This window comes from Cyprinodon tularosa, unplaced genomic scaffold (assembly GCF_016077235.1).
Source record: "Cyprinodon tularosa strain WSP-4 unplaced genomic scaffold, ASM1607723v1 ctg135, whole genome shotgun sequence".
Taxonomy (NCBI): domain Eukaryota; kingdom Metazoa; phylum Chordata; class Actinopteri; order Cyprinodontiformes; family Cyprinodontidae; genus Cyprinodon; species Cyprinodon tularosa.
The window spans coordinates 718637-734688 of NW_024038168.1; the positions used below are offsets into that span (position 1 = coordinate 718637).

At 40.8% G+C, this 16052-nt stretch overlaps 1 protein-coding gene across 3 annotated transcripts in view; it reads right to left on the reverse strand.

The window, feature by feature from the left end:
* Positions 1-205: 205 nt before the first annotated feature.
* prickle2b (prickle homolog 2b) overlaps positions 206-16052 on the reverse strand; it is a 135770-nt gene continuing 119923 nt past the window's right edge. For all 3 annotated transcript variants that reach the window (XM_038277878.1, XM_038277879.1, XM_038277880.1), the window contains 6 exons: positions 10334-10447; positions 8916-9053; positions 6378-6581; positions 5726-5912; positions 3406-4263; positions 206-2587 (listed from right to left, as the gene is read on the reverse strand). In XM_038277878.1, the coding sequence (XP_038133806.1) occupies positions 1659-2587; positions 3406-4263; positions 5726-5912; positions 6378-6581; positions 8916-9053; positions 10334-10447 (2430 nt within the window). In that variant the 3' untranslated portion in view covers positions 206-1658. The remainder of the gene's footprint in view (positions 2588-3405; positions 4264-5725; positions 5913-6377; positions 6582-8915; positions 9054-10333; positions 10448-16052) is intronic.

Here is a 16052-nt window from a genome sequence, read left to right on the forward strand (position 1 = left end):
GGAAAAAGTGTATGTTTTTTTTCTCCGTCACAACAAAGTCACATACTGGACTGTAGCAGTCGCTTTAGGTTAATTTGACCAATACTCCACATAATGAGGGCTTAAGCAAATTATCCTTTGATTATAGGCGCACACATCAATGTATTTGTTTAAAAAAAATTTCATTTAAAAAAGTTAGAATTACGTACCTTAGTATGAAAACATCTCCCAACAGAAACCACACAAGAGTTTATTGAAGACTGGACCCGTCAGGACAAATATACAATTGTAAACAGGCCAGTTCTGCAAATATGTCTGATGGGACAAAAAAAGGGGCCAAAAACATGTAATGCAGCATTCGAAATATCATACATGATGAGAATGTTTTTAAATATTTTAAGATAAGGAAGGCTTCAAAGTGACAGGGCTGCATAGTGGGCAGTGGGTAGCACTGCTGTCTTGAAGCAGGAAGGTTACAGGTTTGATTCCAGGCCCGGGATCTTCCTGGAGTTTGCATGTTCACCCTGTGCATGTGTGGGTTGTCTCTGGGTACTGCGGCTTCCTCCCACAGTCCAAAAACATGACTGTTGGGTAATTAGCTTTTCTAAATTCTCATTAGGTGTGTGTAAATGGTTGTTTGTCCTGTTTGTCTCTGTGTTGCCCTGCAATGGACTGGCAACATGTCCAGGGTGAACCCCGCCATGCGACCCCCACTGGGATAAGCGTGAAGGAAAATGGATGGGTGGATTTCTCTAATAGTAATCTAGACTAAAAGAATTGTCTAGGATTTCATCCCATTGTCAGCATATTTTCAATTGGCTTTCTGAAACTGTCTTACAACTTTCATGAAAACATCACCTGGTTTTAATAACCTGACATCCAAACTGTTAGTAAACAACTTCTTCAGCCCAGAGAGTTGATGAAATAATCTCTCATTTGTTAGCAGGACAATAGAGTTTGACTGTGACTGCCCCATCACCCGCTAACAATCCAGAGGATGACTCTAATCAGCCCCCACAACCACACCGTCTGTCATTTTATGTATTCAGCAGATTAAAACTGGAGCCGTTTTGCACTTTGTCACCCATATGTTGTTCCTTTCTAGAGAAACACTGGCTGTTGTTCCAAATCTTACTGAAATACTCCTTTATTTCAAATGCAGCACCAAGTCAGCCAAACACTACATGCAAACGTTGTTTTTGTTAGGTTCTATCTCTACATCATAGACATTTAGCTCCTTCTATCCTTACAAAATATAAAAATATGGGCCCCACATTTACAATCATATTTACACTTTCTTAATTTAGGAGAAATTAATAATTCATTTTCTATGTACAGGTTATGAACTTTAATAGAACTGAAAATCCATCTAGGTTCCACTGGAAACATAAAACTCTACCAAACATATTATGAATGTCTGCATCAAAAAGAAAGATGTTTTAGATAAATTGCACATCAGCTTTTGATAAACACTGATATAAGTGAACATAGAAATATGAAACATTAAAATGAAAAACCACGTTGCCTTTTTTTGAAATGGCCTACCAGCTTTAACTCATTAGCAAATTTCAACTATGTCATACCTTGCACACAAAAAACACATTTCTTTGTTTCTAATGGAGAATGCTAGTTTAGTCATGATAAACAAAAAGAAATGTCATGTGGACAGGCTCCGGATGTTAAGATATAATGCAGTTCTTGCTTTTTCTGCGTTTGCGGGTGTGGAGCTGCCCGCTGCGGTTGGGTCCTCCAAACCCCATGTTGTTGTACTTGTGGACCATCTCATGGTTGTTTATATAGCGCAGCTGGATGGGCCTGGGGATTGGCTCGCCCAAAAAGTAACCCTCTTCCTCGGATTCAGAGGATGAAGAGCAGGTGGAGCACCAGTCATCATTGTAATACTCATCCCAGGAGTACTGGTTTAATCCAGGGCGTCTGCTGGCTCCTGGGTTCTGCAGACAAAGGTCTGAAGTGGTTCTGGGGCACTGCCTAAAAGGCTGGTACCTTCCCTGTCCTCCAGCTCCAAACTGGCCCCTGACACTTCTTGGTGGTGGAAATCGATCATAATCTTCTTTGACACTCAGCGGCGGTCTTTCTTGGGGCCTTACCCTACGATCCGCCACAAGGTTCAGAGCATTTTCAGAGCGGGAGCGGCGGGATCTTCGCTGGCGGTGATGGTGGTGCCGACGCCTCTGAGAGGCGTCTTCTGGAGCATCTGTCCGGACGCTTGCTCCACGTCCACTGACACCACTTACACTGCGTTCACTGATGGGCGGCAGGCGAGCAGCATTAGCGCTGCTGACCATCCGGTCTTCCTCCTGATAGGTGAAGCCTGGAGGCAGATGATTCAGACCCATACCAACTCTCATTCCTGGAGGGTCACAATACTGCATCTGGTACTGGGAAGACCTGGGGGGGTTCACTTCCAGGTAGGACTGGCTGCCGTTTAAGCTGTGAATAGACTCTGAGCTGCGAAACTGCATGGAGGAGTTCAGAGTGTCCATGTTGCTCTTTTCAGACACATTCATTCCTGAGTCTTTACTCAGGTCAGGCATGGAAAACCGAGAGAGGTGGTCCTGATGCTTTCCCCCACCGTCTGCTGAGTTGCCTGTGAATAAATAGGGTAGTAGTCAGTGTGTTTGAATTTTATTTCTAAAAACTACCATTAAAACAAAATAAACATGCAAATTAAGTGTCAAAATAGGGTAAGGTGGAAAGTATCTGATGACTACAAGGCTAAACATTTTTAATCACGTGGTTGTCAGATCAATAGACAAATTTTTATATCAGACAAAGATACATTTTCTGTATGCATAACATAAGTAAAAAACATAGAGCAGTTTTTAAATTATATTTTCATTCATGTTGATAAGAGTTGGCAAAACCAACCAAACACTGTGTAAGCTAGAAGTGCTAGCCTTGATGGAAACTGATAATTTGCTCTTATATTTACATTGTTGTGTAAAAAATTTGGTCCGTCTTTATAATATATCGAATCATGGATCATCACGGATGGTCGTTTTAGCCTATTTGGGGCAAGGCCACGGCATCACAGATAGATTTAAATCAAGACTTTGACTAGGCCACTCCAGATCGAAGTTTTAATTCTTTTAAGCCAATCAGAAATGGACTTGTTGGTGATGTTTGGATTATTTTCCAACTACTTAATCTACATTTTGTATTTGTAAATGCATTTATTATCATTTACAGTCAGATCATGCCATCTATACTAGTTAGTTATCCTGTAGGTCTGGCACTAATAAGGCTTGGCTACTAACATGTAAAATTTAGCTCAGCTTTACAATTAACGTGAAGGATTAGTCAACTCGATTTGAAACCCTGAGATGTGACAGAAAAGTAAAAAAAGAATCAACCTCTCAGAAGGCAAATGCATATTTTTACAGCACTTAATGTTTCCAAACCCACCCATAGTGTTGGAAAAAGTCAAGGACTCCATGGAACCTCTTGGGGTCTGCTCCAATGGGGTCAGCTGTTCTGTGAAGTTAAGTGCATTAATGGGGTTCCTGCTTCTTGCCACCTGAGTAGCTGTCTGAGGCGCCCCATCTCTGTCCCTCTGAAAGCCATGGAAACTGATGGAACGCTTCTCTGAGGAAAAGCCGTTGTGGTGGACTTCAGTTAAGCTCTTTTGGGTCCTCAGTTTGGATGGGTAGCAATCCTCTGGAGTTCCCTGCTGGAGCCAACTCTCATTGAGGGACTGGCCTTTTATGGCTGAGATGGGGGGGCGCTTTAAACCACCGTTCTCATTGTTCATCTGGACATGCTGTTGGTTGCTCTGTCCAGAGGTAGAGTGTCCAGAGCTCCTTATATTACACTGGCTGAGGAGCTGGAGGGGAATAGGGTCAACTGACTGATCGTGTTGTGGCTCATAGCTGTACCCGTCACCCGTTATTTCCTGGTTCTGCCAGGATGGTGGCTCACGAGTCAAACTAGGGGTCTGACTGGAAAGACTCAGCAAATCCATTTGTAAAGAAAGTGGGTCCACCTCGCCTGAAAACCTCTCTGGCTGGCAGCTTCCACCGCTTTTTGACGTTTTGGTGCTGCGTCTGGACTCCCTGGTGGAGCGTGCGCTTTGGAAGGCGGAATCAGAGGAATCGGAGCCGTTGGGCTCTTCCCCCAAGCTGCAGGAGCGCGAGCAGAAGATCTGTCCCTGTTTGGGCAGGAAAGGCCGACCAAGCAGGGAACGTTTACAGCGGGCACAGCAGAAACAGCCCTCGGTGGCATGCCAGTGTTGCCCGTCATACGTCATCTGGCCTTGATCGATTCCTACACACGGAAAAAAAAAAAAAAAGAAAAAAACGAAATGATAAAGGGTTAAGCAAAATCCCGCATATTCAAAAAGTGCTTAAAACTCCACCACAAATGTAGAGGTTTTTAATGACAGTTACAAGGCTTATTTAAATATGCTTTCCTATGTGAAAAGCAGGACATTTCTAAGTAGTTTGCAGACTGAGAAAATAGAGAACGAGGTGGAAACCGAGGTGCTGTGGGGCAAACTCATTATGGAACTTGCCCAGAACTGCATAAACATGCAACTTTTTCTGAATGTTTTCAGCAGATGAGGGAAAGAAAAGCAGCTATTTGCTAATGATTTCCATCTGGTTGTAAAGCAGCCTGTGGTAGTTCAGCACTGCTTTAGTTAAATACTTTACAGCATCCTGCTTGGCTTATAATTAGAGTAAACCAGCAGAAAAAGATGGTGATTATCATCAGGCATCTCAGGAGGGATACCTGATGATAATCATATTAATGCTTAAAGTGCTGTTCTAACACTTACCGGTAATTAAAATCTTTAAAAAAAATTGATCCAGTACATTTTTAAAGAAATTCAGTTCAACAAAATCAGAAAGTATAATATTGTAACATTATCTATTAGAACATGAAATCATAATTATATAGCTTTTAGAGTTATAAAAAAAACCTCATCATTTAAATGAATGTTTGGTGCATTTTAGAGCAGCCCACCTATGAGGGACTCATTACAGCTGCATGACACTTAAGATATGTAGCTACCGGCTTACTCTATACTTAACACCCTTATTCAGTTCAGCCTGATTAGATGAATAAAATCAATGTTTAAGTTTTGCACTCAGTTTTCAGTTGGATTCACATGTGAACACTTGATGATGCTTTGATCTAAATCATATCTTTGAAGCTCTGACTGTTTAGAGTCGCTGTCCTGCTGGGAGAAAAAAACCTCCTCCTAAGTCTTGTCTTTAGCAGCATCCAAAAGGTTTTTATTTTGGAGGGTAACCATGAACTTTAACCAGAAAAGCCTCCCTACAGTATAATGCTGCCATGTCTGTTTCACACAGAAAAGAAAGGGAGGGGCAGGTACTTGTCTTTAACACTAGCATTCAGCATAGAAGTCTGAAAATTCAGTTTAGGTCTCATCTGATCAGAACACTTTCTCCTTAGCTTATTCTGACTTCCTTCATGGCTTGAGTTAAACTATGAAGTGGACCGGTTGTTGCTTGAACTGATTGTTGCAACAGAAATGATGTAGTCCGCTCCATCAGAAAAGGGTTCCTTAATTTTCTCGAACAATAATACTGACACAAAAAAAATGCACACCACACTTTAAGAAAATTTTCTTAACTTCTCACTTTCACTTCACTTTTTTAAGCTACTTGAAAGTTTTCCAAAACTTGTACTTAAGATCTCAAATGCCCCTCTATGGCTGACACTTTGTCGTTAAGTGCTGGAAACCTGTCTGCAAGAAGCGTACCGATGTGCTCCCCACAAGAGTCGCAATACTCGGCATAGAGAGACTCGAAGCAGGAGCAGCAGTATGGCCTTCCCTCCTTCATTATGTAGCGCTGGCCTCCAAGCACCGTCTCGCATTCGTAGCAGCAGAAATGCTTCATGTGCCAGTGCCGACCCTCAGCCTCGGTGCACTCATCTGCAAAAATGATCTGAGGATGAAGAGAGACAATAGTTGATCACGGGTAGGGTAATTACTAAGTGCTAAATGACTCTGCTCCTCTGCCACCTCTAAACGCTCCACTTTATGTCTGCTGCTTCAAACTGTGAGATCATCTTTGTGTCTGACTTGAGTAGGAGGCTAATTTGAGTGGGGACTTTGTGCAATATAGGTGCTTTAATTGAACTGCTTTTAAAACCTTCAGGGTGCCTCTTAAGTGCTGCAGTGTCCCTGCTCCCATTTGCACAGCAACTCATTTAGCGTTAATGTTAAGATCATCGGCCTACTGGTAGCTGGCCCCATTAAATAAAAAAAGCCTGTTAGCATCATGTGACAGCTGTTTAAGGCTGTCTCTGCATGTAAATTGGTTATAAATAGTCTTTCAGAGGCTGTTACATCTGTAGCTATTTATAAACTGTCATCTGTCTGCAGGGTTGTTGTGTCTGCACGCCTATACCTCGTCGCAGGCCGTGCATCGTGGCTTCAGTCTCTCAGCATGGTGGCGGCCGCAGTAGATCTTCCCGTCCTGGTAGAAGTAGATGAGGTCTACCAGGAGCTCTTTGCATGTGCTGCACACGAAGCAGGCAGGGTGCCAACAAACGCCGTGGCCGGCTCGGGATGCAAATACAGCGATGTCACCACCGTTGATCTGTCCTCCACACTGAGGAAAGAGGAAAAAAAACAAAAAAAAAAACAGGATTTTAAAGAAAGAATAAGAAGGAAAGTAGTTTAAAGTTCAGAGATAAAAGGTTGTTCTCAAATGGAAATGATTTGAGGCCTCTACCAGTACTCCCTGAAGTAAACATTACACCATATTTACAAGACACTTCTCTCTAGATGAAAATGAGTATTATTTAGTTATAACGAAACACAAAATACCTGCACAGATTTCTCTGACTAGTTATGAAGGACAGAGGTGGAGGGTTTGGATCTGTAAACAGGACCTGTTCACCTTAAACCACAAACCTCTCTGTATTGAAAAGTATCTGCAGCAGGTTCAAATACGACAGCAGAAAATCTAAGGCAAAATGGCTGAAAAGGAAACACAGAGCTGCCATATAGCAGTTAAAAGTCCAAATCTCAAACAAAGTTAAATAACTTTTGGAAGATAGGACCAAAATTCCCACATCCATATTTTTGAGTTTACATTTAGCTTTTATTTTACTAATGGCATTATTATAGGATCTGTAGTGTTTTTTTTTTTACCTGTAATGTTAAGGTATTTGTAAACACCAGAACTGTTACATCAGTTATTCAAATTGGTGTTTTCCATGTCAAGTCATTTTGTTTAAAAAAAAAAAAAAAAAAGTCAAAATAAAAAACATATTTCGTGAGATTGACTGATCAACAAAACAATCCAGCAACTGAGAAGCCATGTAAGTTCATAATCCTTTCAATCTGCTGATTAATTTGATCAGGGCCAAATTGGAACCTTGATCAGGTTTATAAAACTGTTGTTAGTTTATGCATTTCACTGGAAACATGAGGAGAATGGAGATTAGGGAGGTGACCTATGGAATAAAATGGAAAGATATGACAGGATGAAAGTGAAAAGAAGTTGAAAGAGAAATTTCATAGTTTATTTAGAGAAAGAATTGTCTGAAGTTTAATATTCAATCATGTTAATTCCACCTCTGTAAACCCCCGTTTATCCCAGAATCTTAACATGAGAAAAATGTATCAAAAACAACTGAACCTTATATGAAAAGGAAGGCTGAAAAACAAAGTCACTAACATCTATCGATCTGGTTGGAGTAAACGGCTTTGGGACATCTGAGAACGAATGTAAGATCCATAATCTACAAATGTAAAAACACAGAATGGGGGTAACCCTACTCTTAAGAGGCCATTCAACCACACTCAAAAAAGCATTTCACCTTAAAGGGTCACAAAAGAACCAAGAATAGCATAAAATTCCAGCAGGTCTAACTGCCCTCAGCCAGGGTCAGTCCTGATGGCATAAAAAACCCCAAAAAAACAAACAAAACAAGAAACAAAAAAAAAGCAAAGGTCATCTCACGATTACCAAAAACACCTTTTTGAAATTTGAAAAAATCTGTGAACTGATGAGCAAAACGAAGAATGTGTGCATCGTATTATATCTGCTGCAAAAATTTACAATGTAGCAGAACACGGTGGTGGTAGTGTGATGGTCAAATGTTGCTTTGTTGTTTTATAACTTTTATAACTCAAATGATGGAGCATTGATTTCTCCTCTCTTGCTGAATGTCCTGAAGGAAAGTATCCTGCAACTAAATTCTGACATTAAGCCTATTTAAACTTAAACAGCAGGTAAATGATCCATTGAACCCAGAGAAAGGACAACAATGCAAATTCACTGATATGCTACTGCCTCTTTTAGTAAATATGCAGTTTTATCTATGCAATCTGAACAAGAACCGTACACAATAACGCTGCTGCATGCAAACATAGTGAGAACCATTTAGCTTCAGTTCAACCTGTTCTCCACACAACCAGTGCTGAAGCGTGCAGCTTTGTTGTTAAAAGAACGCTCCATTACACTCACCGCTCCCATAAGGATGCTAAACGAGAACATATTAGCAATATATTCACCGTTTCATGGCACACTGGATACTTAAGAGAAACAACAAAGGGGTTTTAACACTGATTTAGCTCTAGAAGACAATATATCATGCTATGTTTTAGACCAAAAGAGTGGAGTTTGACAGCTAGCACGGTCGAGAGTAAAATGTAGACCCCTCTGCAGGAAGCTCCACAGCATGAGACTCCAAGGTAAGATAGAAAAGGTCAGGGTGTTGTTGGAGAACAAATGTGGAGCTTTGCCCTTCACATGTCAACATAAAGCAGCTGTCCTACACATCACCGGAGCTGAAATCCCAGCAGAATGTTCCATGTGTCAGCAACGCGATTCATAGTTTTGGTTCCTTCATCCCACCACATCATTTAGAAGTGAAAACATTGCTCACGGTCGCAAATGTAAAATGAAGCCTTTGAGGGGTTATAAATAAGCTACCTGCTCACAGATGGCCCCCAGCATCGTCACAGGGAATGGACGCACATTGCCGCGGCCCAGGTTCTCCCGCTTCCTTTGGTTGCTGAAGAGCTTGAGTTCCCTCTTCTCCTCGTCGTCCAGGCTGTTGCAGTAGCGTACCTACACACAAACATAACCACACTATAAATCATCAAACTGATATGGGATTCTGCTCTGTGGAGCTCAAAAGGTTGATAAGAATGTACAATGTCAAATTCTAGCTTTAAAGCACATAAATTTTTAGTTTAAAGTTATTGATCCATGTTTTCAAGGACACGTGTTTGTGAGCTGTCCTCAAGATTTCATATGTATCAGGTTCTGAATAATACGTGTCTCACATCAGATGGACATTGGCTACTGTCTTCATCCATTGTCATGTGCCTACTTGACATTCCTTTTGCAAACAGCACTCAGTAGTTTTGGGTTTATTTCCCCTTTCCCAAGCTATTTCAGGATGCAATACTGGTGGGTTCACCTCATCCCCCGTGTTGGAACCTTTTGGTTCATTGCAATGTGCAAAAAACATGAGTAGATCATAGGACGAACGATGACGTGTTCTATACAATCCTTTATTTCTTAATAAGGGATTTCATTTGCAAAACGTGTTCTGCAAGTAAAATCCTCTTCTCAGCCTGGAAAAGCACAGAAAGGTCATCTTTAATGCTGATAAACAGGCTGGATAAGCTTTTATGCGTTTGCAAAGTGTCACTGATGCTGTATAATAGCAATATTAGATCCATCTACAGCTGATAAAGAACTATTACCAACAGGTAACAATGCAGTTATTCTTCAGAACCATGACACTAAAGATGAGTTGAGGACATGGTGTTATCTACTTTGGATTTCTCTGTCTATTAACGCAAAACAGGTGCAATAAAATACAAAGGTTCTCATGTTTTTGTGCATCATTTTAAATCTTTGATCAGAACCTTTGTCTGGTTCATGGGTTGAAGTCTGTGGATTCCTTATGTTGTGAGTCAAAACATTTTCGGCCTCTGAGATCATGTCTATTGTTGCAGCTTTCTGAGCATTTATTTATTTAGTCAGTCAGATTATTAGAATGGACCGCTTGCCCACCATGTTGAGACAAGGCTATGGTGTTAAAACATGAAAAAAAAAATTGAGCAATTAAAGCCAAGCGTGCCGTATGCCTAAAGCGCTGCCATTTTAAGACTACTCCTGGTAATGATTTAATAATGTAACAAATCTCAATAAGTGGCGACAAACATTGCTCCGTCTCATTCACATCCATTAACAAAACTGCCCCATTTCTCCTGCCTGTCTAATCTCCGCTCCCCTCTTATCTCTATAATGGCCTGAAGGAGGAGCAGTGGGGGAGGGAGAAGTGGATGGATGCGGTTGGGGGGTTGACGGGGGAGAGGGCTGGTCAGGACTCTCACCTCATTGTCGTGGGGTGGAAGTTGATGGAGCAGCTGTTTGATGCGGTATTTCTCTCCTGGGCTGTTTACGTAGGGCACCTTGTCTTCAGGCAGGGAGCTGTAGTAGTGATGAACCTGCAACAGAAACACAGCAAGATGGAAGGAAATTAACAATGGTTCTACAGCAGGTAGACTATCTGAGAATCCCCCCCAAAACATGAAGACATGTGAGCCTAAATATTTTCTTCACAAGTACACTGAATTAAATATCCATAACTTATATGATTTTGATGAACATGAAAAAGTTTAAGGTAAATGTTTATTGACTGAAAATGATGGGAGTTTTAAGTTGTTGGTTAGTGAATGAGCCAGAAAATGTGATTTTCAGTCACTAAGTTGCTGACCACAGCTGATCAACTGGGTTAAAGGAGAAGTTCGGTTTTTAACACTTTTAGCCCATTTTCTGTAGTGTCCAGGATGAAATCGAATGATCGACACCAAAATTTTGACAATTGGTCCTGTCTCTGCTTTTTGGCTCATTTAGAATCCACCCCTGGCTGCTTTAGAATGGCTTCCATAGAGCATGTCCGATAATGTCCTTAAAACAACCTTAAACGTTCTTTTTTTTTAATATGCTACTCACCGGGTCGTCAGCGCTGTTCAATGACGTTCCAAAAAAAGTTTCGTGAAGAAAAAACGTTCCTGTAGTGTTTTATTTAGCATTTTGTAAATCCCATTGAGTTCTGTTGGAATAGTCAATATTCCCCTGCCACCGGAAACGGAAATGGGGCCTGTTTACACAGTTGTAGTCTTTTCGCTTCACTCTGTGTACTCCGACGTCGAGGTGCTAACGTCTCTGTTAAACACTTTAAAAAACTCTGAAAATGGAATACGAAAGGTGGATTCTTGATTCTCGACGTCGGAGTACACAGAGTGAAGCGAAAAGACTACAACTGTGTAAACAGGCCCCATTTCCGTTTCCGGTGGCAGGGGAATATTGACTATTCCAACAGAACTCAATGGGATTTACAAAATGCTAAATAAAACACTACAGGAACGTTTTTTCTTTACGAAACTTTTTTTGGAACGTCATTGAACGGCGCTGACGACCCGGTGAGTAGCATATTTAAAAAAAAGAACGTTTAAGGTTGTTTTAAGGACATTATCGGACATGCTCTATGGAAGCCATTCTAAAGCAGACAGGGGTGGATTCTAAATGAGCCAAAAAGCAGAGACAGGACCAATTGTCAAAATTTTGGTGTCGATCATTCGATTTCATCCTGGACACTACAGAAAATGGGCTAAAAGTGTTAAAAACCGAACTTCTCCTTTAACTAGCCAGTTCTGATGTCATCAGTACCAGTTAGCAAAGATCTGCTAATGGGATTTTTCTGAGTTGAGACTTGTGGATGTAACCAACAATGTATGGTACATGGCATGTACTTATATAGCACCTTTTTTCAGGAGACTTGACCAAAGCGCTTTACACCACATTCATTCACACACACACACTCACACACTGATGGTGGCAAGCTACATTGTAGCCACAGCTGCCCTGGGGCTCACTGACAGAAGCGGGGCTGGCGTACACTGGTGCCACCGGGCCCTCTGACCACCATCAGTAGACAATGCAGGTGAAGTGTCTTGCCCAAGGACACAACGACAATGAAAGTCAGAGCCGGGGCTTGAACCGTCAACCCTTCGATTTCAGGGCAAACTCAAACATCCAACGCCACTGTCGCCACGGACCTTCACCTGCTGATCGACAGTTCAGATCTCTAATTGGTTGGTACTTCTCAGATTCTTAGATACCTGTCTAAAAAAAATTCTTCCAGACAAGTAGTCCATGTGGACAACTTTATGGTTTTCTTGTGAAGTTGGTAAAGTCAATTTGGATTTTTCTTCTACGAAGAAACAAAATGCACTGTACGTTCCCCTTCCCATGGAACCATCTCACAGTTTTAGTCAATGAGGCAGACAGTCTTTCTACTTTTAAGGGTAGGCTTCTTTTTAATAAAGCTTATAGTTAGAGTGGCTCAGGTTATCCTGAGCTATCTCTATAGTTATGCTGCTATAAGCTTAGACTGCTGGAGGAAATAGGGAACCCTGTTTATCTTTCTCTCTATTGTCCCATTCTGCAGTATTTGTTACTTCAACCTCTAACGTTCTGCTCACTCTGCTTTTTCCTCATTGTAGCTTCATCTGGTCTGTTCCTGTTTGGCTGTGACACCATACTGGAGAGAAATATCAACTGTGCTGCTGCCATCCACACCTTTATTTATAGATGTTGGAGCCTAGCCTGTTTTTCAGTGTAGTCCAGCTTCTCTGACTGTGACTAACTGTATGTGCTCTTTTTCATCCTATGGCATTGAAGCTGGCTCGGAGCTCGCTGTGCGTTTCTTGGAGGGGCGCCTGTGGAGCTGGTTGACAGTTCCTTTTTTTTAATCTATGCTTCTTTTTCTATGTCTGCTTCTGTCTAATGGAACCCCAGTTTGCCTTGGCAGATGGCCGCTCACACTGAGCCTGGTTCTGCTGGAGGTTTCTTTCTGTTAAAAGGGAGTTTTTCCCTGTCCGCTGTCGATATTGTGAGAGATTGCCTTGGAGTGAATGAGTCAATGTAATCAGCTGGTTTTCCTTAGATAGAAAACCTTTAACCAATCTGACTGTATGATCTGGTTTCAATTGCAAAGTGCCCTGAGGTGACCTTTTGTGAATTTGAGCTATATAGATAAAGTAAATTGAAATGAATAAAGATGGGAGTCTGAAATAAACAGAATGAAAAATTTACAGCACATTGATGTGTTGATAAACATATGTCGTATTGTATATACTGTTAATATTAAACAGGTGATAAAAAATAGGTTTACATAATGAATAAAGTAAAAATGTATGATTTTTTAAGGAAGAGACTTGCTGATTATCAATTAGAGCCAATAACCAGAAAATTATCAGATTCTTAAATTTGACTGATTATTATAATTATCCAACCAATGCTTGACAATTATTGGTCAGACTGTAGTTCTAAATTTTGTTGTCTTTGGGACAATCAGAAATAGTTTATAACTGCAAATAAAGATAAATCGATCAGGCTTTATCTAGCCTCATTTAATTGTTTGACATGATAATTTCTCAGAGTAGATCATGGGAAAATTGTCACGCCTTAGGTTCAGATTGATGGTCAATTCAGTTATAAATGTCTAAAGCTTTGAATACCCAAGACCATTTAAATTAAATTATTTTTTTTTATTGTTTTAAAAACTTTATGAAAAATAAGAATTATTTTTGTGCTAAAATTTATGAAACTGGGGTTACGTTCTACCGCTGGAAGCTTTGATTTATGATCCACCAGTGAAGACTTAATGGAAACCCACTCCTCGATCTCTGCACATTGACATGGGAATGTATCACTGACCTGTCAAAGGTTCACAGACTCACACACAAGCAGACAAAGACTCAAAGCAAAGCAGTCATTAACCTAAATGAGCACGGTGTGTGTGTGCACGTGTTGCAGCCGATTAATGCTAATCTGGACAGTTCTAAATTGCATTCATCTAATTTTCACGGCAGACAATGGGTTTCATCTCAAGTTATTTATTACAGCCTCATTTTATTACACTGTATCTGCAGGGCTGGGGTTTACCAAAGGTCAGTGGATGAGAAAAAGCAAACCTGCAGGGTTTTAAAAAGACGATTTAAAGTGAAAGGCTAAAGAAGAGATAATGAGATACTGTTAAAAGGCAATAAAAGTTTGATGTTAAACAAAAGGCAAAACCACTTAAGATCTTATGTCCTACAGAGAGGGTAATGCCAGTCCGTATTTGTTGACCAGGTCTTGTCTATCTCGATGACCTGGACGGATTTACAGACTTGGAGCTTTCAGCCTTGTCTTTGCCAACAACTCCAAGTCTGCCACACAAAAAGGGATTAACCTGAATCCTGCAGACAGGAGTTGGTGAGCCAAAGCCCAAAAATAACACCAACGCTTTGGAAACACGTCTCCAAATTGAACTCTAAGGCTGAGGATATTAAACATCCTGATCAGCGGCAGCCGGTGGTTCACTAAAGCGGTCTTATGCAAGTGTGTTTGGGGTTGGATGATTTTACAGCTCTTGTTAGGGGTGTAACCCAACTCCTGTTGCTCTGCTTTGGTTGGCTTCCCTTAGTCCATGAAATACCTCATAGAGCTTAGCAAGTACTGTACAGCCACCCGCACAAACACCCACCACACACACACACACACACACACACAAACACACAAAGCCGATGATGAATTACAAAGCATGCCTCCAACAACAGCAGGGTTAGAATCTGGAGGTGAAAGGCTCGCTTCCCTGAGGGGAAGATCAAAAGACAGATACACACATGCAGACATGTAGAAAGACAGCGAGAACAAGGAGAAGCAGCTTGTGATAATAACTGTAATCAAAAGCAGACGAAGCTCAAGACAGGGCGGACATTTAAGCTGTGCTGAAAGGAGTGCTTTTCCAAGCTAATGGTAGGACGTTGGAAAAGGGTGACAGGAGAGATTGCTTCACACAGCTGGTTTCTATTGCTGTTAACAACCCTACACATTCAGGGAGCAGCTCTGGCATTCCTTCAGCAACACTCTTAGCAATGGTTACTGGACGTGGGTATGATACGGCACTGGTTAGAGAAAAGCAACTTGACACAGTTACTTGGAGAGAGGTTTTTATGGCAGAAGAAAAACCCTCTTGATGATTGATTGATTGATTGGCTTTATTGAGGCTAAAAAAACGAAAAAAGAGCAGAAACATAATGGCTGTTAGATGAATTTGATATTACTACTTACTAGATGGCCATAATTACATTTTTAGAATTAAATGCACGGACCAGTTACTGTTATCAGAGTAGATCACGGTTCGAAAAAGTACGAAATTCATGGCTCATGCATCACACTTCAAATTAATTTTAAGAGGATTCCAGAGTGAACAGGTTAATGTAACATAATATCGTCTTCTTTTCTATACCTGTTGCTGCCCACTGCTGGCAAGCTGCATGAAAGAAGGAACCTTCTTTTATAATCCTTTGGCTGCTAAAAAAGCATTTAGGTCGTGCCATATGTTGTTTGTTGAAAACTTTTGCGTGGATTAATTCATATACTAAATGAAGAAGCATAGTGTTATCTCATGCAGGTGAAGTATTATCTGCAGACATTCATGACAAAAATAACCAATCTGTTTCTAGGATTTTATGAAAATGTATTTGTCAAATGCATTGAGATGATAAAGTGTTGTGAAATGGTGCTATATAAACAAAACTAAACTGAAACTGAATTGAACTGCTCATAACATTTTGACAGAACCTCTCTATCCTGAGAAGCTCACTCGGGATAGAGGGATGGCTCTATCCTGAGCTATCCCTAAAACGAGTCCATCTTTACCCAGTTTGTGCAATAAGTAGATCCATGTGCAACTGAAACATATCTGATAATCAGCTGCATTTTATTGAAGAACCACGCAATCTTCAGCACATTGTCTTTGAGTAAGAAAAACTGTTCGGACACCTCATTAGTTAGCATAACTAGCCTGCACATCGGCTACAATTGTCACATTCCTTCACTTTGCAATTTTCTAACTGGGAAGGAATGAGGCAAAAAAGTGGAGCCATAAAAAGGTCATAATTCACAAGACAATAGATGCTCTTCGACTCAGGGGAATGTCATGAACTTTAAAGATATACAGGTGCTGGTCATAAAATTAGAATATCATGAAAAAGTAGA